Source organism: Tamandua tetradactyla, chromosome 2 (genome assembly GCF_023851605.1).
Source record: "Tamandua tetradactyla isolate mTamTet1 chromosome 2, mTamTet1.pri, whole genome shotgun sequence".
Lineage (NCBI taxonomy): Eukaryota > Metazoa > Chordata > Mammalia > Pilosa > Myrmecophagidae > Tamandua > Tamandua tetradactyla.
In genome coordinates, this window is record NC_135328.1 from 178,447,753 (window position 1) to 178,471,547 (window position 23,795).

The 23,795-nt window shown below is 49.6% G+C and overlaps 3 protein-coding genes across 5 annotated transcripts in view; 2 read left to right on the forward strand and 1 right to left on the reverse strand.

Annotated features, from left to right (window-relative positions):
• Positions 1–3,606, forward strand: part of ZSWIM5 (zinc finger SWIM-type containing 5) — a 339,569-nt gene extending 335,963 nt beyond the window's left edge. For both annotated transcript variants that reach the window (XM_077149864.1, XM_077149865.1), the window contains exon 14: positions 538–3,606. In XM_077149864.1, coding sequence (XP_077005979.1) covers positions 538–1,400 — 863 coding nt within the window. In that variant the 3' untranslated portion in view covers positions 1,401–3,606. The remainder of the gene's footprint in view (positions 1–537) is intronic.
• A 674-nt stretch (positions 3,607–4,280) lies between these two features.
• UROD (uroporphyrinogen decarboxylase) lies at positions 4,281–7,998 on the reverse strand. Of its 2 annotated transcripts, none has more exons than XM_077149867.1 (10): positions 7,633–7,998; positions 6,869–6,981; positions 6,675–6,754; positions 6,522–6,584; positions 6,083–6,280; positions 5,798–5,959; positions 5,293–5,430; positions 5,031–5,131; positions 4,863–4,929; positions 4,281–4,512 (listed from the first exon to the last, which is right to left on the reverse strand). In XM_077149867.1, exons 1-10 carry the CDS (start codon positions 7,650–7,652, stop codon positions 4,351–4,353), a joined length of 1,104 nt encoding a protein of 367 aa, XP_077005982.1. In that variant the 5' UTR covers positions 7,653–7,998; the 3' UTR covers positions 4,281–4,350. The 2 variants fall into 2 exon arrangements, with proteins under 2 accessions (XP_077005982.1, XP_077005984.1); XM_077149869.1 differs by lacking the exon at positions 7,633–7,998 and adding an exon at positions 7,183–7,599.
• On the forward strand, positions 7,327–18,039 carry HECTD3 (HECT domain E3 ubiquitin protein ligase 3). The gene is made up of 23 exons (XM_077149866.1): positions 7,327–7,383; positions 8,599–8,698; positions 9,227–9,591; positions 9,800–9,963; positions 10,223–10,315; positions 10,396–10,531; positions 10,831–10,946; positions 11,033–11,146; positions 11,692–11,774; positions 12,200–12,365; positions 12,603–12,684; positions 13,331–13,513; positions 13,623–13,675; positions 13,840–13,904; positions 14,067–14,170; positions 14,417–14,536; positions 14,637–14,726; positions 15,645–15,851; positions 16,138–16,267; positions 16,379–16,453; positions 16,553–16,634; positions 16,748–16,819; positions 16,999–18,039. Exons 2-23 carry the CDS (start codon positions 8,671–8,673, stop codon positions 17,081–17,083), a joined length of 2,613 nt encoding a protein of 870 aa, XP_077005981.1. The 5' UTR covers positions 7,327–7,383; positions 8,599–8,670; the 3' UTR covers positions 17,084–18,039.
• The last annotated feature ends 5,756 nt before the right edge of the window (positions 18,040–23,795 follow it).

Genomic DNA, 23,795 nt, shown 5'->3' on the forward strand with positions numbered 1-23,795 from the left:
CTTTAACCCTCTAATTAGAAATATGTCTGAGAAAATGAATTTTCAGCCACTGATACTCAAATGCTCCCCAGGGAGATGGTTGGTCCAGTGGTTTAGTTCCAGTCCCTGCCCATGCTCCTGAAAAACCCCCGACACCTTGGAGGCTTGGGACCCCTTCTAGAGCCCTAAGCCCCAGCACAATACTCTCTACCCTAAGATATCCCACTTAAGTTAAAACCTTCACACAAATCTGGGACCCCTGCCTTAGGGCAGGCAAACCAGAGGCTCTGCTGCTCCATCCTTGTGAGCGTGTAAGAGTACCTGCAGAGACCTTCAACCCTCTGACCTGGGGCAGGCAGGGAAGGGAAGAGACCCCCAAGCAAGGTCTGGCCATCCGGGATGCTCCTGTTGCCCTGGTTTGCCTCAGATCATCTCAAGGCTGCTGAGGAGGAGGGACAGCTCATCTCTGCAGGCCAAGTTCTGACCCTAAACGGTAATCCAGGCAGGCCTGGATCACGACCCAGATGGCCACGGCTGAGCTCAGGCTCTCCCTGACAGGTGTGCGGGCCCTTGTGAGCATCTTGCAGAGCTGGTACACACTCTTCACCCCCACCGAGGCTACTAGTATTGTGGCTGCCACCGCCGTGTCTCACACCACTATCCTGCGCCTCAGTCTGGACTATCCACAGCGAGAGGAGCTGGCTAGCTGTGCTCGTACACTGGCCCTACAGTGTGCTATGAAGGATCCACAGAGCTGTGCCCTGTCAGCCCTTACACTCTGTGAGAAGGACCACATTGCCTTTGAAGCAGCCTACCAGATTGCCATTGATGCTGCCGCTGGTGGCATGACCCATTCACAGCTGTTCACCATCGCCCGCTACATGGAGCTCCGTGGCTACCCGCTACGTGCCTTCAAGCTGGCCTCACTGGCCATGAGCCATCTCAACCTGGCCTACAACCAGGACACCCACCCAGCCATCAATGACGTGCTCTGGGCGTGCGCTCTCAGCCACTCTCTAGGCAAGAATGAGCTGGCAGCCCTCATCCCCCTTGTGGTGAAGAGTGTGCACTGCGCCACAGTGCTTTCAGACATCCTGCGGCGCTGCACAGTGACAGCTCCTGGCCTGGCTGGCATTCCAGGCCGCCGCAGCTCCGGAAAGCTCATGTCCACTGACAAAGCTCCCCTCCGCCAACTGCTGGATGCCACCATCAATGCCTATATCAACACCACACATTCACGCCTGACACACATCAGTCCCCGCCACTATGGAGAGTTCATCGAGTTTCTGAGCAAGGCTCGGGAGACCTTCTTACTGCCCCAAGATGGCCATCTGCAGTTTGCCCAGTTCATCGACAACCTCAAACAGATCTACAAAGGCAAGAAGAAGCTGATGCTGCTGGTGCGAGAGCGCTTTGGCTGAGAAAACAAGACAGCTCACTGACAGGGCAAGCCGGTCCCCCAGGAACTATCAGGTTAGGCCAAGAACACAAAGATATGTCTACCCTGAGAGGACTCCAGGTACCTGTGGCTGAAGTCTAAAGACCACAGGGCTAAAGAAGGGGAGAGTCCAATTCTAGCCAGTAAACCTGCCTTGGCAAAGTTCTCACTACAGCCCACTGTTCCTGGAGGAGCAGGCCCTGCAGATCAATCAGAAACCCTACAACATGCCACCTCACGCCCCTATATCCTGCATGTCCTAGGCATTGGTCCGCTCTTCTCTGGCAAACATAGAACACTCTTCCGTCTCAGGGATTGCTTAACCAGAGAAACAGAAGCATTTATGGTACTGTAAATACTAAAGTATATGTGTTACCAATTACATTGTAAAGTTGTAACTATTTATAATTCTAGTCTAATTTGATGGACACCTGAAGTAGCTGTGGATGGGATGATAGGCTGATTGAAAGGAGGTCTTTTATTTTCTGAAGATACTCACAACCATTTCTCAGGTTTCTTTTGCAGAGTGTATGTTGTCAGCAGTAGAAGAGTGTGGATAGCAGGGAGAAAAATGGCCAGTTAGAACAAATCTCAAGTCTAGTCTATACAGAAACCCAGCATGCAGATGAGGCATCTATATCCTAGTGGTGGGTAAGGAACAGAGGCCAAGACTGGACTTAAGTTTGCCTCATGGAGCTATGATGACCCTGAAGCTCCTGCTCCTGCCTCACATAGCCTCTCCAGGAGCCTGCTGAGCTCCTGAAAAACAAGTATAGGAAGACGATGAAAGTCTGGAAGTCGCTGCTCTTATAATGTACATCTTCCTACACGGCTCACCTTTGTATTAGAGTCAAGTTTCATCTCTAGTTATGTATGTGTGTGTATACCCATCTGGCTAAATGCATGTGTCTATGGGCATAGATACATCTGCACATGCTTGTCTATATGTACACATCTATATGTATGTATATCTGTCAGTTCTGCATGTGTTTGTATACATGCCTGTACATGTACGTGTCTGCTGGACTGTGGGTTTCTGTGTGAGTATACATATTTACATACATGTGTGAATATATGAACACAAGTGTGTATGTTTATGCATGTGTAGTGTATATCTGATCACACATGAATGCATGTTTGTATCTTTGTGTATGTGCCTGCTATCCATGGATCGCTTTATGTGTAACTGTGTGTATTTCTACATGGAGGTATGCCTGCGCACTCATGTGTTTGAGGATCTGCATGAACGTGTTCCTTCTCTCTTTGCCAGATTTTTTTCCCTATGCCTCTTTTAAGTCTCTCTCACCAGCTAACATGTTCCCCATTTGTGTGCCTCCTCTATTCACCATTGTTTCCACCAAACAAGCTTCTAAGCACAGTCTCTTTCTGCCCTAAGACTGACTGCTTGAATGCCACAGTTCTCTTCTTGCTGTACATCCTTGCTTTCTTCCCCTGCCTTTCTACCTCAAGCTTCTTCTGCCTACTTTTGTCACAGTCCAAGTGGTTGCTGATAGGAGGCTGGGGCTGGAATGCATTTGGCCTTTCCCTTCCTAATTTCTAGCCCTACTAGGCAACCCGTTTTAGCCCTGGCTGACCTCCACAGTGTATCATGTTCCTGCTACCCTCCTGTCCCCTACTGTCAGCCTAGAATTATAGGAGGTAGCAAAGGGTATTCAGAAGTCATTTGGATACCAGTGTTTTGGTGTTTACTGTTTCATGTCTTAGTTCCTGCGTGGGGGTGGGGTGGGATGTGGTAGGGAAGAGTTGGTATAGCTAGAGTGTGAACTAAGGTCCTCTCTATCTGCTTTGCTTTATCTCCCTTCCTTTACAAACTGTTTGTATAACTTATTTTTGATCCAAACTGACCAGTAAGTTGTATTTACTATTGATGGCTACTGAAGTCTCACTGTCCAGCCATAGGCCTCTATAACCTTTCAGCCCAATGTGTTAGTAAAAAAGAAAAGTCACTCCCATTACTGTATCACAATTGCCCTTTTTTTAGCAAGTGTGTGAACTCAGAGTGCTTTTCTATAAATAAATCACGGATCATGGAAAAGATCATTTTTCTAAAAGCAGAAGTTGTGTTAATTCATGGGGCCCTTTTCTTCCTTCTCCACTGCCCGGACTGGGAAAGGGAACAAGTTGGGCCTACAACTCAGTGGGTTCATAGTGGTCTAAGATGTAGGATGACAGCTAAAGAATTTCCTATCATGCCAGACCCCTCTCCAGAGCTCAAAGACATCTCAGAGCTTTGTCCCAGGAAGGAGGTACCACTATCCTGGGCAGAAACACCAAGATCATGAGAAAATTCCAGAGTTTTCTCAGGATAATACAGAACAACCCTGAGCATCAAAGTGGCTTATGGCTTCAGAGGCACCAATCCTAAGTAATCCAGCCCCCTAATTCTGAGTCTTTAGTCTTCCTCACCTTTTGGTGTCAAAGCTGACAGCCTCTGAGTTTCTCCCTGCTTTTGCAGACCCCATCTTCTTCCTCAGTCCTCTCTGAAGTGTTCTAGCCACTTCGGTAACCCCCTTTGCTCTATACTCTCCTCTCTCCCCAAACATAAAATACTGTCAATTTGACCTTTGTATGCTGTGGGGGCCCCACATTTTTCTCTGCAAATGTCACATCCTAGTAGCTAGAAAGTTGTACCCAACTTCATGTAGCTCTGGGGCTTGATATCTGACAGCAAGATATTGATGAGGGCCTTGACATTAATTCCTCTAGTATATGTTCACTGACACGTGAGTCCCCATGACTTGTGGGAGAGGGTACCAAGAGCAGCCCCAAGGAAAGAAGAGATGTTAAGAAGGAACTGAGGATAAGGGTGCAGATCTTTCACAAATAAAATCACATACTAGACTCCAATTCTGGCACTTTTATTCTTCTGGAAACAATCATATCTATTGGTGGTAGGGAGAAGGTATATATGCTCAGTTCTGTCGAAGCAGACGTGAGTATCTGTGCACAGCATCCACAAAGGCCCCCACATGTTCTGGGTCCATGTCAGGGTAAAGACCATGGCCCAGGTTGGCAATGTAGCGCCATGGCCCAAAATCATCCAGCATCTGCTGCACCAGCTGCCCGATCTCCTCCTGGGGGACCAACAGGGCACTGACTAAAGGGAGAGAGCTAGCAGGCCTCTGTCTTCTCTATATACGACAGTGAGAGACACATATAAGCATGCTTCTACTCAATGCTATTCATTCAATCGTTAATTCAAAAAAAAAAAATTATTGCATGTCTGCTATGAACCAGGCACTAAGAAAACACACAAAATATCCCTGCCCTCATAGAGCTTACACTGTGTCTATGGGATAGGGAGAGGTGAATGGAGGGAATGAACATAATAAAAATACAGACTTAGTAATATACACAACCATATCCACAGCTATATTAGTGCAGAGGCAAACTCACAGACATACATGGGGACCCTGGGTGTTACCTTAGACGCATACAGAGCACAGGGATCCAGGTTGCCTTGCAAGGTCACAGTCTTCCCCACACGCTCCCTGAAAGGAGAGCCAGTGCCACATTCTGGCAACTGCTCATATGGCAGCAGCCTCCCCATCCTTCCACCTCAACCCCTAGGGCCCACCCCTCCATCACTCACCGGGCTTTCTCTGGGGCCACTGTCCAGTCAATCCCAACCACCTCATAGCCAGACTGGGCCAGCTCCTCCAGGGCAAAATGTCCATCCTTAGCAAAGATGATCTGGGGAAAAGGGCAGATCTCAGGCTACAGAATTCCTTGCTACACACACTAGCCTTTCTCAGCTGTACCTCTGCTGCCCTCCAGTGGTTATTTCAGTCCATGCAGGACTTGCCCAGAAAGCACTACAGGTCCACTTTCACTCTCCCCTTCCCCAAGCTCACCATGGGCACCGGTGCCAGGCCTGCCTCCTGCACTCTTGCCTTCACCTGCTTGGCCACGTCACGGATGTAGGGCAGCGCAAACTTGTTGAAGAGCTGTGGGCCAAGATGCCCTGCATGGGACTCAAAAAGCTGTAATGCCTATAGTTAGAGAAAGGTGAGGAGAAATAAACATACAAAAAGGCAGCACCTTGCACACAGAATGTGCCTCGGTTTTTCCCAAGTGACCTCAAGCCCTGATACTGCCTTAGCCTATAAAACCAATTCCAGTCAAAAGAAAAATTTGCCTTCTTCAGACCCTAGCACTAAGCCCTGGTCCTCAGACACACAGACCATCAAGCCTTTCTGCCAGTGTCAAGGTGGGCTTGGCTTCTCCAGCCAGATATCTGGAGGCCACCCTCCACTCATGCCTGACATTAACAACCCTGTTCTCGCGGGTTGAGAACTCTATTGCCTCTGGTATTTATAGACTAACCACCAGCATACCTTTCTCTCCCTCAGGACTTACCTGGGCACCAGCAGCCACTTGTCCCACCAGATATGGGACCAGAGCATCAGTAAGGATGCGAAGCAGCTGGTGGCTGGCCTGAGGTCTCTGATAAAGCCAACGCTTTGCCTGAGCCATGGTGCTAGAGCTGCCACCTTCAACCATGTAGGTCATCAGGGTCCACTGCAGAAGGATACAAAGGATATCACAGATACAAAAGCCAAACTGACATTTCTTTCCCTTGTCTATACCAGACCTACCAGAGTGATATCCCCATGCCTGAGCCCTTTCCCTGTCCCACATTACCGGGGCACCAGCAAAGCCAATCAGCGGTACACGTCCAGCCAGTTGCTGTCGGGTAAGGGTGATGGCTTGGAACACATATCCCAGTTCAGAAATCACCATTGCTGGATCTCGTAGGCGCCCCAGGTCCTGCTCTTCCCTTAATGGCTCTGGGAAACTGGGCCCTTTGCCAGGCACCATGGTCACCTCCATGCCCAATGCCTGAAGGGGAGAAAACACCTGGGTTCCCAACTTAGAACTTCAGAAGAGTCCAGCCCATGCCAGGAGGAGAGAAGTAAACCTCAGGACAAATTCCGTTTTTCCTAACTTTAGTTTTCCCCCTCTGTCCAGTGAGCACAAGTGCTTATCTCGAACCCTGACTGGACTGACAGGACGATTTACAAAGGGTCTCAAGGAGTCTCTTCCCTTTTTACCCATTCCAGAATCATGCTTGAGCTGGTACCTGGGGTACAACAAGGATGTCGGAGAAGATAATGGCAGCATCCAGAGGGAAGCGACGCAATGGCTGTGGGGAAGAGGAAACAGGTTGCGAGGTGGCAAGCTGAGGGCAGAAAGCTGAGGGTAGAAATCCCTTCCTCTTTTGTGAACCCCTCACCTGCAGAGTGAGTTCACAGCAGGCCTCAGGGGAGCGACAGGTGCTGAAAAAGTCCTGGGCAGCCCGGGTTTCCCTAAACTCTGCAGACAGGAGAGGGAAGACTGGGCTCAGCCTTGAGGCCCTTGAGAACCCTCCCCGCTCCTGAAAAACTTTCATCGATCAGAGTTTTACCTAGATTCCAGGCCCTGACTGACCTGGTAAGTAGCGGCCTGCCTGCCGCATGCACCAAACGGGAGTGTAATCTGTATCCTGCCCCCAGGCTGCTCGCAGGAATGTATCATTCTTCGGCTCCGGAAAACTCTGGTGTCTGAAGATCAGGTTGGGGGGCGGGGGGGGGGGCGGATAGGAAGAGATGTCAGTATGCGACACTAGGCTTGGGGTAGGGAAAGCGCGGGTTCTTAGGCAAACTCAGTGAGGGACCGCTATCTGCCTTCTCCAGGCCAGTTCCCAAACCCGCAGCTCCCCACCCACTGGGCCGCCTTTCTGTCTATCAGAAGGTACACTACACCAGAAGGGCCCGCGCTGGGGCCTCTTCCCGACACTCAGTCCCAGGTCCACCAAACACAAAGCAACTGGAGGGACTAGGGGGCGAGGAGACGAAAACCAGTTAACGGTTTTTGGGGGGGTCTTCGGAGCAGGGAATCTCAGGAATGGAGGTTCCAGTAGGTTGATTCCAAGACTGGAAAATCACGAGCAAGAAGCGAGTAGGGTTGGTAGTCAAGGAGGGATCCTAGTTGAGGATTAGAAGGTTCTGGGCGCTTCCCCGAAATTAAAATCTGTAGGACGCAGTCCCGTTAGGCGGTCCCTGGGATGAAGGTCTCAGAAATCTGTGATTGGAGTTCAGTGTGAGAGATCTCCAGGGTGGGAGAAGGGAGGTATAGGGACTGATTCCTGAGTCGGAAGACTCGGGTTAGAAGCTCCGCTGGCCAAGCACAGAATCATGCTGTGAAGAACTCACCCCAATCCGTTCGCCTCCATGGTAAACTGTAACTGCGAGCAGCCTCCACCTTACACTGAAACCTACCCAGGCTCCGCCCCTTCCTGAAGTTAGTCAAGGGCGTCGCCATATTGAAAGTCACATGATCAGGCTCCTTTGACAGCTCTCGGGTGCCCCAGCCTCTGCCAGTAGGACCCCTACCTCTCTTCACCGTAAAGTCCGCTGTAGCGGCGCAGAATAAAACGCGAAAAGGTAGACCGGTAACTACATCTTAGGGTGGCGTGAGGGCTTTGTTCTCTGATGGTCAAGTCTCACTCTCCCTGATTCTATCTTACAGCAGATAATGAAACGGCTGTACAGGGAACTGAAATCATTATATGCTTATGTTAACTTCTAACAGCGGTCGTTAAATACTGGGTGCAGAGGTTATGGTGATGAACAAGACAGCCACTGCCTTTACAGAGCTACAGACTTATGGGGAAAAAGAAGCCAGCAATCACAATAGTAAATGTTTTCATAAGGAAAAGCTGGAAGCACCTAGCTTAATTGGGGAAAAGGGGGAGGGGGCGGGGCGGGGATAGTTGTTCCTAGCAGAGAACTGCTGGTGTAAAGAGAAGACCCAAAAGAGCAAATGGCTGTTAAGGAGAACCGGGTAGAGGCTGGAGATGTCTACAGGGTCCAGGCCATGCAGGGTCTTGTGCAGCGCGCTCGTTTCACAGTCTCCTGTGGAAGTGAGGCAGCATACAAACGGCTTGGAGCCAAGCTAGGGAAGGCTCTGTGTTCCCAGCTTCCTAGGAGAAAAATACGGAAGACTGTCAAAATTACATGGGATAATTTATTAATTACCTCTATATAACCAGTTAATTGAAAACTACGTCAAAACAATTTCCGTTTCCTCCATGACTGTACTTCACCAACAGCTCTTGTCCATCTGTCTTTCTCTGCCCCCCTTCCCATCACTGTGGCCCCTCTTCTTATCTGGTTTAGAATTGCCAGAAGAAATTGCATAATGGTCTTTAGCGTCTTGGAATTAATAGAAACAACCGGGACCGAGCCAGAATGACTGAAGACTTTGTCACTGGCAGAGGTGGGTGTGATTCTCCCATTTTAGTCACAGGGCCCCTAGGATGGAAAGCCAGAAAGGATGCCCGGCAGGAATGGTCTAATAGTCTGGATTTTAAAAGATTCCTCCGGTGGTAGTATAACTATTTGAGTATAACTGTTTGAGATGCGGGGTGGAGGGGCAGCTGGGAAGGTAAAACAACCAGTCGGGAAAGACGAGAAAAATGGCTATTGCAATAATCCAGGCTAGAGAAGACAATGGCTTGAACAAAAGTGAAAGCAGCGGGGGAGAAAGTGGGTATTGATCAGGTAGAAACGTCGAAACCTGGGTCTGGTTGACCCGGTGATGAAAATGGATTGAGTATTGTGGCTGAGTACGGGCTACACAGGGCAGTAACGGTGTCGGGGGTGAGGGAGGCCGCTTACTCCAAAATATACGGCGAAGGCTGGCTGGAGGCGGGGCAGGGCGTGGTGGGAAGCTTGATGAGCAGTCGCGGTCGCTGCCGCTGCTCTGGGGGCCGGATCGCCCCTGAGCTCCCCTCTCTTCCTTAAGCCATGTCTGGCCCGGGCGCGGCGCTGGAGTCCCCGCGACAGCTGCTGGGTCGCGTGCGCTTCCTGGCAGAGGCAGCGCGGAGCCTCCGTGCCGGGAGCCGGCTGCCGGCGGCGCTGGCTTTCGTACCGCGGGAGGTGCTCTACAAGCTTTACAAGGACCCGGCGGGACCGTCACGCGTGCTGCTGCCGGTGTGGGAGGCGGAGGGCCTGGGGCTGCGTGTGGGCTCCACGGGTCCGGCTCCTGGTACTGGATCCGGGCCCCTCCGCGCCGCCCGCGACAGCATCGAACTCCGGCGCGGCGCTTGTGTGCGCACCACCGGCGAGGAGCTGTGCAACGGCCACGGGCTCTGGGTGAAGCTGACCAAGGTGCGGCATGGCTTACTCGGGGCCCCGCAAAAGACCCCCAGGCCAGGGAAGCCCCCGATTGTTCCCTCCCACCACCATCACCCACCACCCCACCACCACCCCTCCTGATTGAGCTAGCACTGCGTTCAGTGCCCTTTGGCCTGGGCTGGGCAGGGCAGGCCGCTGGGCAGCTCCCTGACGGCTGTCCCCATCTGGTGCATCCGGGCAGGAGCAGCTGGCAGAGCACCTAGGCGACTGCTGCGAGTTGGACGAAGGCTGGTTGCTGGTGTGCCGCCCAGCCGAGGGCGGGGCCCGCCTTGTGCCCATCGACACCCCTGACCACCTCCAGCGGCAACAGCAGCTCTTTGGCGTGGACTATCGGCCAGTGCTCAGGTCTTGCACCTGAAGGGGCGAAGCTCGCTGCTCGGCCGGGAGGAGGAGGAAAAAGCCTGGCACTCGCCTAGGGTTCAGATATTGGAGGGGAGGCAGGGTTAAGACCTGGAACGGGCAGAACAGAAGCGGGCTGGGGTGGGATTTCTAGGAGTGTAGTCTGCCAAAGTTAGTACTCTGAGAAGACTTAAAGGCCTGGAGGGGGTGTCCTGCTGCTCGCTGATACCTCCTCCTCCCACCCACCCCCACCTCGTACCCACAGATGGGAGCAGGTGGTGGACCTGACATACTCGCATCGCCTTGGTTCAAGGCCTCAGCCGGCAGAAGCATACACAGAAGCTGTTCAAAGACTGCTGTGAGTGAGCTGAGCTGGGAATAGGGAGGAGGAAGCTCCTGGTCTGGGCCTGACCTAATTAGAGGCTTGGGGTTGCTTAGCTATGTGCCCCCGACATGGACCTACGAGTGCGATGAAGACCTGATCCACTTCTTATACGACCACCTGGGCAAAGAGGATGAGAACTTGGGTAGCGTCAAGCAGTACGTGGAGAGCATTGACGTTTCCTCCTACACGGTGGGTTCTGGGACTCCCCTTACCCCAGGCAAGATGTAGCCACAATCCTCAAGGCTAGATTCAGAAACGCAACGTCCAGCCCAAGACAAACCCAACCCCCCACAAACCAGATCCTTTCTAGCCCACCATCTTAGGAGTCTTATAGGGACCCCTAGTCATTTCCCTTTCCCCCAACACCTGCTGTGTCGTTTGCCCTGTTGACCCAATACTACTGTGCTTTCTCTTCTGTACTCCCTAGCCAAAGCATACTCCATGGCAGGGAGTGAGGGTAACCTGACTCATCTCTCTGCCCTCTACAGGAAGAATTCAACGTGTCCTGCCTGACGGACAGCAATGCAGACACTTACTGGGAGAGCGATGGGTCCCAGTGCCAGCACTGGGTACGGCTTACCATGAAGAAGGGCACCATCGTCAAGTGAGTGAGCTCTCAGACAAGGCAGGATGGGTGAAGTACTTGCCCATAGGTAAACAGAGATCCATGTGCACAATCTGATTCCCCAGGAAGCTGCTACTCACAGTGGATACCACGGATGATAACTTCATGCCTAAGCGGGTGGTGGTCTATGGGGGCGAAGGGGACAACCTGAAGAAGCTGAGTGACGTGAGCATTGACGAGTGAGCAAGCTGGCCTGAGGTGTTGAGGGCAGGGGGAGGGGGTGATCCTAGCAATGGGGCCTGACCCAGCTTGAAAGCATGAGGTTGGGTGGACCCTACCAATCCCTGAAGGACTGGGAGGGGAGTGTGTCTTAGTTTGCCAGGTCTGCTATGACAAAAATCACTAACTGGTTGGCTTAAACAACAGAAATTTATTATCTCATGATCTGGGAGCATAGAAGTCCAAAATCAAGATCTCAACAGGCCAGGCCTTCTCCCAGTCTGTAGCGTTCTGGTACTGGCTTGCTGCAGTCCTTGGAGTTCCTCTGTCACATGGAAGTCTCTCTCCTTGTCTCTGCTTTTCTGAGTTCTGCTGATTTATGACTTCTATTCCCATGCCCGATTTCCTTTGCTTATAAGGACTTCACCTTAACTAAACTAGCATCTTCAGGAGTCCTGTTTACAGATGGGTTCAGACCCACAGGAATGCAGATTAAGACCTGAAACATGTCTTTTGTGGGGGACATGATTCATTCTCCAACAGTGCCTCACACCCATCTCCTCAGGACCCTGATTGGAGATGTTTGTGTCCTGGAAGACATGACTGTTCACCTCCCAATCATCGAAATCCGCATCGTCGAGTGCCGAGGTGGGGCTTGAGGTGATAAGGGAGGGAAAGGAGGCTCCAGTACGTACATGAGGCAAGCTGGCAGTGGTTGTGGAAAGAAGAAGATGGGCTTGTAGTTGTGGTGAAAATAATAGCTGAGCTAACTCCAGGATTTGAGACTTTGGTGCCTAGGTTGGGTGGAAGATGCCTTAAAAAAGTCCCAGATGGACTCATCTGGGAGAGGAACTGAGTGGAGACCTTGGGGGATCCCAATAGTATATTGGTGGACAGAGCCAGCAAAAACTATATAAATCACAACTGGATGAAGAGAAGGAAGCCCAGAAGTTCCCAGTTTCTAGGGGCTAAGTGTGGTGAGAGGCTGAGCAGTAAGAAGCCCTTCTTAGGTCTTGGGGCCAAAGAGGCAGCAGGTGTGCAGTAAATCACCTCAATTTGACCTCTTCCCTCAGATGATGGGATTGATGTGCGTCTTCGAGGGGTCAAGATCAAGTCTTCTAGGCAGCGGGATCTGGGGTTGAATGCAGACCTGTTCCAGCCAGCCAGTCTGGTGCGCTATCCACGCCTGGAAGGCACAGACCCAGAAGTACTGTACCGCAGAGCTGTTCTCCTGCAGAGGTGCGTGTGGCCCTGGACCTGCCAGGCCCTCCCTTCCCCCTACCCAAGCTGTGTGTTTTGTGCAGAGACTGACCTCATGGTCTTATACTATAAACTGTACCACTTCAAGGGTCAGAGCCATGCCTGGGCCCTGCCTCCTCCACATCTCTGTATCTCTGTGTGTTGGGGAGGGGGTCTTGCTACTTGCATCCATACCCAACTCTTCAATTGCAGTCATCTTTACCCATCCCACCCTAGGTTCATAAAGATCCTGGACAGTGTCCTGCACCACCTGGTACCTGCCTGGGACCACACACTGGGCACCTTCAGTGAGATTAAGGTAAGCCTAACCCACCCAGTACCGGCCTTGGCAGTGAGATTCCCCCATCCTATTCATGTAGTCATTCACTCTTCAGCAAAGAGTTCCTAAACTCTGCTTTAGATGACCTTTACTGGGCTCTGGGAACACAGGAAAAGCCAGAAACCAATGGTGCAAATTGAAGTGTTTGAGAGCCATTCCCTAGGTGAATGTGGAATACACAAGAGCTGGGGGAGGGGAGGTGATAGCGGGAACAGGGCAGGTGGCATGAATGGTGCACACTGGGAGTTACCAGCAGTTCAAGATGACTAGACTAGAGAGAAGCCGGAAGATAGATGGAAGCAGCACACAGGGATGAAGCTGAGAGGGATTGGGCAGGAAGCAAGACCAGTAGCAAAGGGTCTTGTGGCCCAGGCAGTGAAAAGGTTTTGTCCCAGGTCACTGGAGCCATTGGAAAGGTTTTAAGGAAGGGAATGACGATGTAGGGTTTTTGTTTTAGAAAGCTCCTCCTGGTGGGTGGACTGAGGGAGGGACTGGAGGCAGGGACGGGGCTGGCGAGGCTGGGACTGGAATGATGGAATTGGGTCTAGACCTAGAGGAAGGTCCCTGGACCTGGGCAGTGGCTGACTTGCCCACTGGTCCTGCTCCAATCTCCTCTCCTTATCAGCAAGTGAAGCAGTTCCTGCTGCTGTCACGCCAGCGGCCCGGCTTGGTGGCCCAGTGCCTGCGTGACTCAGAGAGCAGCAAGCCCAGCTTCATGCCACGCCTATACATCAACCGGCGCCTTGCCATGGAGCACCGGGCCTGCCCCTCACGGGACCCTGCCTGCAAGAACGCAGTCTTCACTCAGGTCGGGACCAGCTGGGGGCAGTCTGGGGGAGAGTAAGGGAGGTCTTCAGGCCATAGTGGGGTCAGGAACTGACGCAGGCTTCCCTCCAACCTCCCACCCCCACCCCCAGGTTTATGAAGGCCTCAAGCCCTCTGACAAGTATGAGAAGCCCCTGGACTACAGGTAGGGCTCTGGGATGAGGAACTTGCTCAGGGATACATATGCCCACGCACTCCTTCTGGAAGCCCTACCGTACCCATCTGTAGCCCCTACTCCCAACTGGTCTCTGGGCTGCTGAGTCGTCCTAAGCCCCGGCCCAGCATGATGACAGAGATCCACCCCTGCAGGTGGCCCATGCGCTATGACCAGTGGTGGGAGTGTAAATTCATCGCAGAAGGTATCATTGACCAAGGTGAGGTCCTGCGAGAGGTCCACAAGGGACCTACTTTGTTGCCCTGTTTAGGGCTGCAGAAGTTTCTGGTGTCACTGCCTAACTATGATGGAGGTCATGCTTCCCACCCCATTATGGGGGCTGGGCTTCTGAGTACACTGCTGAGGGCATCTGTGTTTTCAGGGGGCGGTTTCCGGGACAGCCTGGCAGACATGTCAGAAGAGCTATGTCCTAGCTCAGCAGATACCCCCGTGCCTCTGCCCTTCTTTGTGCGCACAGCCAACCAGGTAATCTCCTACCCCCACCTCCCAATTTGTTTCTGCTACTCTGTCCCTGCAAAGCTTCCGAGGGCCAGGCTGCACTAGAGAGGAGCCAAAAGAGGGACCAAGTTGCCTTGGGCAGCCTCTGGGCCAACAGGAAGAGAAAATGCATTCTCAGAGGGGATCTCTCAGGGCTCCCAATGGAAGGTGCTCGGAGACCTGGGGAGCTGGGGTCCATCCCCTGCCACGCTGACTGCGCTGTCTCTGCGGCAGGGCAATGGTACTGGGGAGGCCCGGGACATGTACGTGCCCAACCCCTCCTGCCGAGACTTTGCCAAGTACGAGTGGATTGGACAGCTGATGGGGGCTGCCCTTCGGGGTAAGGAGTTCCTGGTGAGTAGTCTAATGCAGCAGCTCAGCCCCTGGAGGGAAGGAAGGCCCCACGAATGGGTAGTTGAGGGTGAGAAGGTAGTAGTGAGTCCTTGTCCTGCAGGTCCTGGCTCTGCCTGGCTTTGTGTGGAAGCAGCTCTCCGGTGAGGAGGTGAGCTGGAGCAAGGACTTTCTAGCCGTGGACTCTGTGCTGGTGAGTAGGGCCTGGAGCCATTGTTTTCTCTGCCCAGCTCCTAAGGGTTGGTGATCCCCAGGGCTCTGTCCTGGACCACCATCTTCTCATCACACACATGCTTTCTCTCCAATCTCATATGTTCCCAAGGCTTCAATACTGTCTCTATTCTGATGGCCCCTGAATCCTAGCCTCCAGCCCTAGCTCTCTCCTAAGCCTCAGGCCATATATGTATCTACCTCTTGGACATCTCTGCAGAGATGGCACCGGAGGCTCAGCACACTTCATCTTCTACCTGGGCTACTGACCTCTAGGGCTCCCTGTCTCACAATGGCACTTATTCCTCCCCATGACAGAGCTCTCAGAATCATCTTTCCCTCCTCCCCCCTCATTTCCCACATCTGTCAAAATTCCCTCCTAAAGGTCTCTCGTTCAGGCCATCTTCCTTTCTGATCCATCCACTTACTGTCAAAGCAGTGTCCCTCCATTCTAATTCATCTGATCCGCAGGCAACCAGAGTAATTTTTCATTCTCCAGTTTAAACACTTTGATGACTCTGCTCTGGGCTTAGGATAAAATGCAGAACCCGGAAAGGCCTTAAATGATCCCTATATCTCTGGGCACTCAGTTCTTGTTAACACTCCTGCCAAACAGGTTTTTTGGTTCTTCCATCTTTTTCCAAGATGCTTCCTTGTGGGCCAACTTCCAGTCATGACTTGGGTCTCAGCTTAGGTGCTCTTTCCCTGGCCTCTAAGGCTGGTTAGGTGTTATCTCAATGTTTTCACAGCTCTTTTACTGACCCCCTCCCTGTCCTCATTGCCCGCGTGGGGACTGTTTTATTTTGCTATCTCCTCCATCTCCCTGTGAACATTTTGAGGAAAGGCAGAGACTGTCTCTACAATGAAAAAAGTAACCCCTCCTCTTCTCTTCAACCACCAGGTGAAGCTTCTGGAGGTGATGGAAGGAATGGACAAGGAGACATTTGAGTTCAAGTTTGGGAAGGAACTAACATTCACCACCGTACTAAGTGACCAGCAAGTGGTGGAGCTGATCCCTGGGGGCTCAGGCATCGTGGTGGGATATAAGGACCGTTCCCGTTTCATCCAACTGGTGCAGAAGGCACGGCTAGAGGAGAGCCAGGAGCAGGTACTACCAAGAGGCCAGTGGAACAGCGAGTTTTGGACCCCATCAAGCCCCACCCCTAGTAGGCACAGCCCAGCCTAACAGGCCACCAGAATACAATCCCAAGAATTCACGTCCCACCCTTCCTCAGCTCCACATTCCTACTGTGGGACACAGAGATACCCTCCATGCTGAGCAAAGACCTGTGTGCCCCACTCATCTCCACAAATGGATGTCAAGTGTTCACTCCACACACTGAAGAGGGAGTTATGCCCTCTTCTGCAGCCAAGGCCACCTCTTCCCTCCCCAGGTGGCAGCCATGCAGGCTGGTCTGCTGAAGGTGGTGCCACAAGCTGTGCTGGACTTGCTGACCTGGCAGGAGTTAGAAAAGAAGATCTGCGGGGACCCTGAAGTCACTGTGGATGCTCTGCGCAAGCTCAGTGAGTCTCAGATGGCGGGGCAGGGTGGAGGGGACAGCAGGGTGCAGAGGTGGGGATTAAGGATCGGGCAGGGTGGAACCTAGCAGTGAATTCTGGCCTTATTCCTCCCAGCCCGGTTTGAGGACTTCGAACCGTCAGACACGCGGGTGCAGTACTTCTGGGAGGCACTGAACAACTTCACCAACGGTCAGCAGAGGAGGGCAGAGTGGTGCCCGGGGTCATACTCTGGGAGTCAGAGGCAGGCTAGAAGTTATAGAAATGACAGCTTCCTTCTCCTCGATACAGAGGACCGGAGCCGCTTCCTGCGCTTTGTCACAGGCCGCAGCCGCCTGCCAGCACGGATCTACATTTACCCAGACAAGCTGGGGTGAGTGCAGAGGAGAGGGGGCACCCCTCCATCCCCCGTACTCACACAGCAGATGCCTGCCCTGTGTGTGCCCCTGCGATTCTCCCTGATGTGTGGCCCTTCCACGTCCCCAGATACGAGACCACCGATGCACTGCCAGAGTCTTCCACCTGCTCCAGCACCCTCTTCCTACCGCACTATGCCAGGTGGGTTTCCTAGGCTTGAGCCTGGAGAGCGGGGAGTGGGGGATGGGGAGAGAAGGTAATATCTGTCGGTGGGGGGGATGGACTTCAGCAATGAAGTGTACAAGCTGGAGCCCCATCACCCCTGGCAGTGATGGAGGGGCCTCTGCAGCTGGCACTAACTAGGTCCCCACCCTGGGCAGCGCCAAGGTATGTGAGGAGAAGCTCCGCTATGCTGCCTACAACTGTGTGGCCATTGACACAGACATGAGCCCTTGGGAGGAGTGAGGTGGCATCAGGGGTTGGCTGCGAGTCCATCAAGATTGCTCCTGCACGGGCCCCACTTGGCCCCGACCAGGGACAAGTCAGCTTCCCCAGACCACTTCGGTCTGTGCTCCTGGAGCTGAGAAGCTTGGAAAAAGACAGTGTGCACCTCTCCTGCATGCAGCTGGGATGGGTGTAGTAGGTTCAGACGGTGGCCCAGCCACACATATCCACAAGCCCTACTTGTGCTGGAGTTTGCCTTCTGAACTATTTACTTAGCTTCTGTGAGAGGGATTCTTCTACAAGCCCAGCACGAGCTGCCCAGACCTGAGCTACTTGAAGGGGGTCTTTTAGCCCCCCCACCCCATGGACTTTGCTTCTATTTTCAGCTCCTATTTTTCTTCTTGTTTCTCTCTGGCTTTAGCCTGGACTCTTAATTAAACAGTTTGGAGGGTGATAGAGGCCACTCCCCAAGCAGGGTGCCAGGCATGGGTAGGGAGTGATGGTCCATCCTCCTTGGGTCCATTCTCGGATCCCTTTTCCCAAGAAGGACTCAACAGCTGAGCACCCTGTCCCTCACACACTGGTCTTTTCCTCTTCTCCCTCCATACGCGAGGTGTGAGCTCTGCCCTCCTTCTTCCACCCCAGTTTCAACCAACAAAGTGTCACCACCCTCCCTGGGGTGGAAACCCACAACCACTCAAATTCAAATCTACCACCATATCATTATTTTTGTATCATGCCTCCAGCCTATCCGCAGTCTCACCCTCAAGATTTTGCACAGGTTAAGTCCAGTTATGTCCAGCTCTGAAACCTTCGATAGCTCCCCCTTACTCAACTCGAAAATAAAGCCTAGACTTTAAACCTGCTCCTCTGGCTATGCCCATTGCTGCCCCAGCCCCCCTCCCTTCAGGGCCTCTGTGACACTCCATCAAAAGAAGTCTCTGCACACAGGAAAAATGAATAAATGGATGAATTCATATCTTCAGCGTGTGCTTATTGGGCTCCTGTGCTAGGTACAGGAAGTGCACAGGGAAAATGCTCTACACTGGAAGAGCTAGGGAAGGCTCTACCAGGACACCAGGGCCAGGCTGGGAACCTGAGAGGTGTGGGCCAAGTGGGAATCAGGGCCCCATTCCTCAGAAGAAAAAAAAAAAGCCTGGCGAGGCACCTTCTGGGATGGGTGTGGTAACTGTTAAGGGATGGGATCCACCCTCTGGGACCAAGTAAGCAGAAAAATTTGACACGGTAGACGACAAAGATGTGGGATGATTAACAAACTAGTCAAGTCAGGATTTTTTTTTAATTTTAAATTTTTTTAGAAACATAATAACATACAAACAGGAACATTCTTACCATATGATCAGTCCATTCTTGGTATATAATCAGTAACTCACAATATCATCGCATAGCTGTATATTCATCCCCATGGTCATTTCTTAGAACATTTGCATCAATTCAGAAAAAGAAATGAAAAAAGCAAAAACGCATACATACCATACCCCTTACCCCTCTCTCTCTCTCATTGATTGCCAGTATTTCCATCCACCCACTATATTTTAGCTCGTCAGGATTTTGACAGAAGAAAAGTGGCAGCATGCAACCCTCTTCCCTTCCAGTAGCCACACAACTAGAGGTACCGACTTTAAGAACAAGTATCCCTTGCTCAGCCCCTCCGGGAGTGGACAGTCACACCTGATACCGGGACCCAAGGTCCTTTGGGGAAAGGAACGTCTCAGTCATGGGAAATTGTGAGACGTGAGGGAACCGGCCGCTCAGCCTAGAGGCGGGCACGGGATCCCACGCTCAGAGGGCTTTCCGGCGCTGTCCTCTAGGGCGCACCTGACGCAGCCCTGACTGGGAAACCCCCTTTTCCGGAAGGCGGCTCAAAGCTCCTCCCCGCGGGGCGGGGCGCCCCCAGAGGCCTCTAGCCTCCAACCGCCCCCGCTCGGCCTCGGGCCCGCTCTCGCCCCGCCCCACCGAGTCCGTGCGTCTTGGGTGGTCCACCCGCGGGCGCCTCCCAGGCAGCCTCTTCCGGTTCTGGGAGCCGCTGAAGGGCTAGGAGTCCCAGGGGCCGTCAGCCCCACCAAGGTTGGCTCTTCCCAGGAAAGCTCCCTCCGGCTCGTCCGGACCCTGGAAGGCCGCCCGCCTGCGTCCACTTCTCGGTCCCTGCGGCCTGACGCTGGCCCGCACGCTCCCCGGACGCCTGCAGGAGGCAGTCCGTCTGTGTGTCTAGTTCAGGAGGTCTGTCCTTGCATCCCTGTTTTAACTGTTTCCCCAGAATAGCTTCCTAAATCACTTTCTTAAATGGCACGCACAATTTTAGGGCTTTTGATACTGGCAAATTGCTCTCCAAGTGGGATGTAGCCATTTTCACTCCCTCGGGTATCCGTTTCCTAGACTCTCAGCACCCTTGAGCATTAACGTTTTTTAAAAAAAATTAACCATTTGATGTGCAAAAAAATCGTGTAATTGTCATTTTAATTTGCGTTTCTTTGCAACGCTCTTATTGAGCGCTTCCTTTAATTCCTTGTGACTGCCCTTTGTGTATTTTTGCCCATTTTTCTCTTGGTTTAATTGTTTTTCTTACTGATCTGTAAGCATCTTCACGTAGCACTAAAATAAAAGCTTGGTAGTCGCTTCCCACCCTCTTGGTTTGTAAGCACATGCTCAAGTGGTGAGCGCGGGCCTGTTCATGGGAGAGACACACCTATTACCTTCTTTTATTTTCTCAACATCCTTATGAAGTAGGTACTATTATTATGCAGATTTCCACATAAAAAGATCCTAGAGCAAAGAGTTATGTAACTTGCCCAGGGTCGTGTAAATAGTGAGTGATGAAGCTGGAATTTGAGTGGTGGTCTGCCAGCTCCAAAGCGTGCTGACTTGGTCATATATCACATATATATATATATCCCTTGGTCTGTCATCTCAGGAATTGCAAATGTTTTCCCAATTTGTCCTTTGCCTTTTAATTTTAAATGTGTTCTTTTTAATGTACAGAATGTAAAATTTTTATGAATTCAAAATCTTTTTCTTTACGATGAAGTCATATATTGGATACATACCACAAGGCGGCAATAGGGTATTCTAGTTAAGAGCCTCTGGAGTTAGCTTGCCTGTATTCCTATCGTGGCTTGGCCACATACAGCTATACTGTGGACAAGTTCTTAACGTCTCTGTGCCTCAGAGTCCACCTTTTTAAAATGAGGGGATAATTGTTGTGCCCACCTCATCCGGTTGCTAAGAGGAATAACCTAATCCAGGAAAGCCTTTAAAAATGGTGCCTGACACCTGGTGAGGAAAGAATATTAGTTATTGTTAATAGAATTCTTAAAGTCCTTCCCCACCAAGATAGGATCAACAATAGCCTAATTTTTGTTTTCCCCATGCTACCTTTTTTGCATACACATATCATCATTACATACTAAATTTTTGTGTATAAGAAGTCCTCATTTTGCATGGTAGTGCAGGGCCATAAAAATGACCCTGTACACTGAAACCTAACAAAGAGCTCTTAATAATCCATAGGAAAAATTGTGATTATTTCATGAACTTGAAAACTTTTTTGGTCAAAACATTAAGACTTTTGTACTGTCAATTTTAAATATATAGGGAAGTAAAAAATATAATGAAACTAATATTTATTTAGTACATTGTAGTATAAAACATTAGAAGATTAAGAACTGAAGTGGTTTTTTTTTTTGTAAAAAAAGCTTACTAAGAATAGTTTAAACTGTACTGGGTCTCCTTTATCTTCTCATGTAACTTATGATACAGAGTAAGCATTTTTCTATGCCTTGGTGAATTGTCTCTCTCTGTTTAAAGTTTGGATCAGCTTCCAAGATTTTATTCTTTGTGCTTTCAATGGCATGAAATATCTCTTGAGAGTTCCTTTCATGTGAACACTTTTTTGCCAGCATTCCCTCCTCTGCAAATTTTTTTCATCCAATTTACTACAACTTTCTTCATTTATGGGATGAGGTCGCCTTCCTTAAGTTTCTCTGACTGCATATTGACAGGCTCTTGAACAGCGATAGTCGAGATTCCTACAATCACCCATTTCTTAAATTCCATTTCTGTTCTCTTTGAATTTCACTTCAAGCATTATCACTTTTCATTTCTTTGTTGTCCTTTCACTTTTGTTGGCCAGTTCTCTCTTTGGAGTGTCTATTTTTATAAAATATCACATGTATTTATCACTGGGAGTAAAGGAGGCTACACAACTACACTCTTTGCTGTCTATGCATGAAGTGAATAACAAATGCATAGCAATCAGTCGCCAACAGACTTTGAAAGAAGTGACATGATTGGTCACTGATCATGATGCACTTTTGTTATTTATTTAGCGATTAGTGGACTGAGGAGCTAGCTGAAGTTTGTTCTTAATACACTTGATCACAGATAATAATCTGTGGCAACTGCAGTGTGAACCACATTAGGAGAATGGTGTTATTTCACAACACCGTGGTAACTGAATAGCCATGCTTCTAATTGAAGAGGACTGCCTGTACACACAATTCTCACATGTTATTGGATCTGTTTCTGGATTTAACTTCTGTCCCTCAAAATCCATTCCTATTCTATCTACTCTATAATTATTATAGCTTTAGGACTCATTTTACAATTTCAGAGGGCAAAATCCATCCTTAATACTCTTTTAAAAATGTTTCTTGGCACTTAGGGATGCATTCTTTCTGCAATTGAACATTAAGGAACATGCTGTTTTCTCAGAGCCTGAGATTCTGAGTTCATCAGCAATCAAAACCCCTTATTTGTTTATTGTTTTTGTGAAAACCTTCAAAATGCCCACTGCTGCCAGCTCAGCTTTAGTCACTAGTGCAAACAAAGCTCCATGACCAGGCAGAATCAAGGTCTTTTTTAGAAATAAAAAGCTAGAGCACATTTGTGAGAGCTTTGTTGCTGGAGTGCTATCAGCACTGCCATCAGCTGGTGGCTCAAAACAGAAGTTAGGGCATAACATAGAAATAGAGAACACGCGCCCAACATGAAGTTCTCCTTTAGCTCGTAGGGACATTGCCTTGCTCCACAGAGTGCTAATTAGCTTGAACATAGTCCCAGCTTTCATTCTTCTTTCATAGGTAAAAAGACAACACTTTTGTTTTTCTGTTATTTTGTTGATGCTTTAAGTGGATGGGTTGAGTTTGTAATTCAAATAGCCAAAAGACTAGGTGTTCCCTCTGACCAACTTTATACCAAGACTGAGGAGAAATTCCGTTTCCTTTGTATTTTCTAAAATTGGGATATAGTTTGCATACCAAAAAATTCATCCTTTTAAAGTTTACAATTCAGTAGTTTTTTAGTTTATTTACACAGTTGGGCAACCATCCTAACTATCAAATTCTCTCTCATCACCCCAAAAAGAAATCCGATACTTGTTAGCAGTCACTTTTCATCCCCTCTCCTCCCATCCCCTGACAAACATTAATTTGCTTTTCATCTCTGTAGATTAGCCTATACTGGATATTTCATATAAATGCAATCATACAATATGTGGGCTTTGGTGTCTGGCCTCTTTCACTTAGCATAATGTTTTAAGGTGCACTCATTTTGTATGACAGGAATCAGTACTTCATCCCTTTATGTTGCTGAATAATCTTACATTGTATGGGCATACCATACTTTGTTTATCCATTATCAATTGATGGACATTTGGATTGTTTCCACTTTTTGCCTATTATGCATAATACTGCCATGTATGAATATTCATATATAAGTTTTTTATATAGATATAAAATTCACTTCAGTTCTTTTGGGTATGTACCTAGGAGTAGTATTACTGTTACATATGTAAGCCTATATTTAACTTTTTGATGAACTGCCAAACTCTTTACCAAAGTAGCCGCACCATTTTACATACCCACCAATGATGTATGAAGGTTCTAATTTCTCCATATCCTCATCAACACTTGTTATTGTCTGTCTTTTTGTTATAATTGTCCTAGTGTGTGCTGGTTTGCAACTGTTGTGTATCCCAGAAAAGCCATGTTCTTTAATCCTCATTCAGTGTTGTTGGGTGGGAGCTTTTTTATTAAGTTGTGTCCATGGAGATGTGACCTACCCAGTTGTGGGTGGGACCTTTTGAGTAGGTGGTTTCCATGGAGATGTGTCTCCAGCCATTCAAGGTAGGGTCGCTTACTAGAGTCCTTTAAGAGGGAACCATTTTGGAAAAAGCTTCAGAGACCTCTGGAGATGCAAAAAGAAAATGCCCCTGGGGAAGCTATTAGAAATGAGAAGCCTGGAAGGAAAGCTTGTGCTTTTAAAGTCATATCTATGAAACAATTGCCTAATCCTTGTCACAAAGATTTATGCCACTGTTTTCTTCTAAGAATTTTATAGTTTTAGCTTTTATATGCAGGTATTTGATCCATTTTGAGTTAGTTTTTGTATGTGGTGTGAGATAGGGGCTCAAATTCATTCTTTTGCATATGGATATCCAATTTTCTCAATATCATTTGTTGAAAAGACTATTCCTTATTGAATTGTTTTGGTACTCTTGTCAAAAATCTATTGATCATAAAATTATGAGTTTATTTCTGGACTTGCAATTCTGTTTCAGTGATCTATATGTCTATTCTTGTGCCACACCACAGTGTTTCCATTATGGTAGGTTTGTAGTAAGTTTTGAAATCTGGAGGTATGAGTTTTTCAACTTTGTTCTTTTTTCAAGATTTTTCTGGTTCCTTTGCATTTCCATCTGAATTTTAAGATCAGT

Bases quoted from the DNA above. Each gene is read 5' to 3' on its own strand.
- HECTD3 (XM_077149866.1), top strand. From the start codon at position 8,671: ATGACTGAAGACTTTGTCACTGGCAGAG. The intron at 10,316-10,395 runs GTGAGTGAGCTG...GGGGTTGCTTAG, and splicing joins GAAGCTGTTCAAAGACTGCT to CTATGTGCCCCCGACATGGA. The intron at 16,820-16,998 runs GTGGGTTTCCTA...CACCCTGGGCAG, and splicing joins TTCCTACCGCACTATGCCAG to CGCCAAGGTATGTGAGGAGA.
- UROD (XM_077149867.1), bottom strand. From the start codon at position 7,652: ATGGAGGCGAACGGATTGGG. The intron at 6,982-7,632 runs GTGAGTTCTTCA...CCTGATCTTCAG, and splicing joins ATGGAGGCGAACGGATTGGG to ACACCAGAGTTTTCCGGAGC. The intron at 4,930-5,030 runs GTGAGTGATGGA...CTCTCCTTTCAG, and splicing joins GTGGCCCCAGAGAAAGCCCG to GGAGCGTGTGGGGAAGACTG.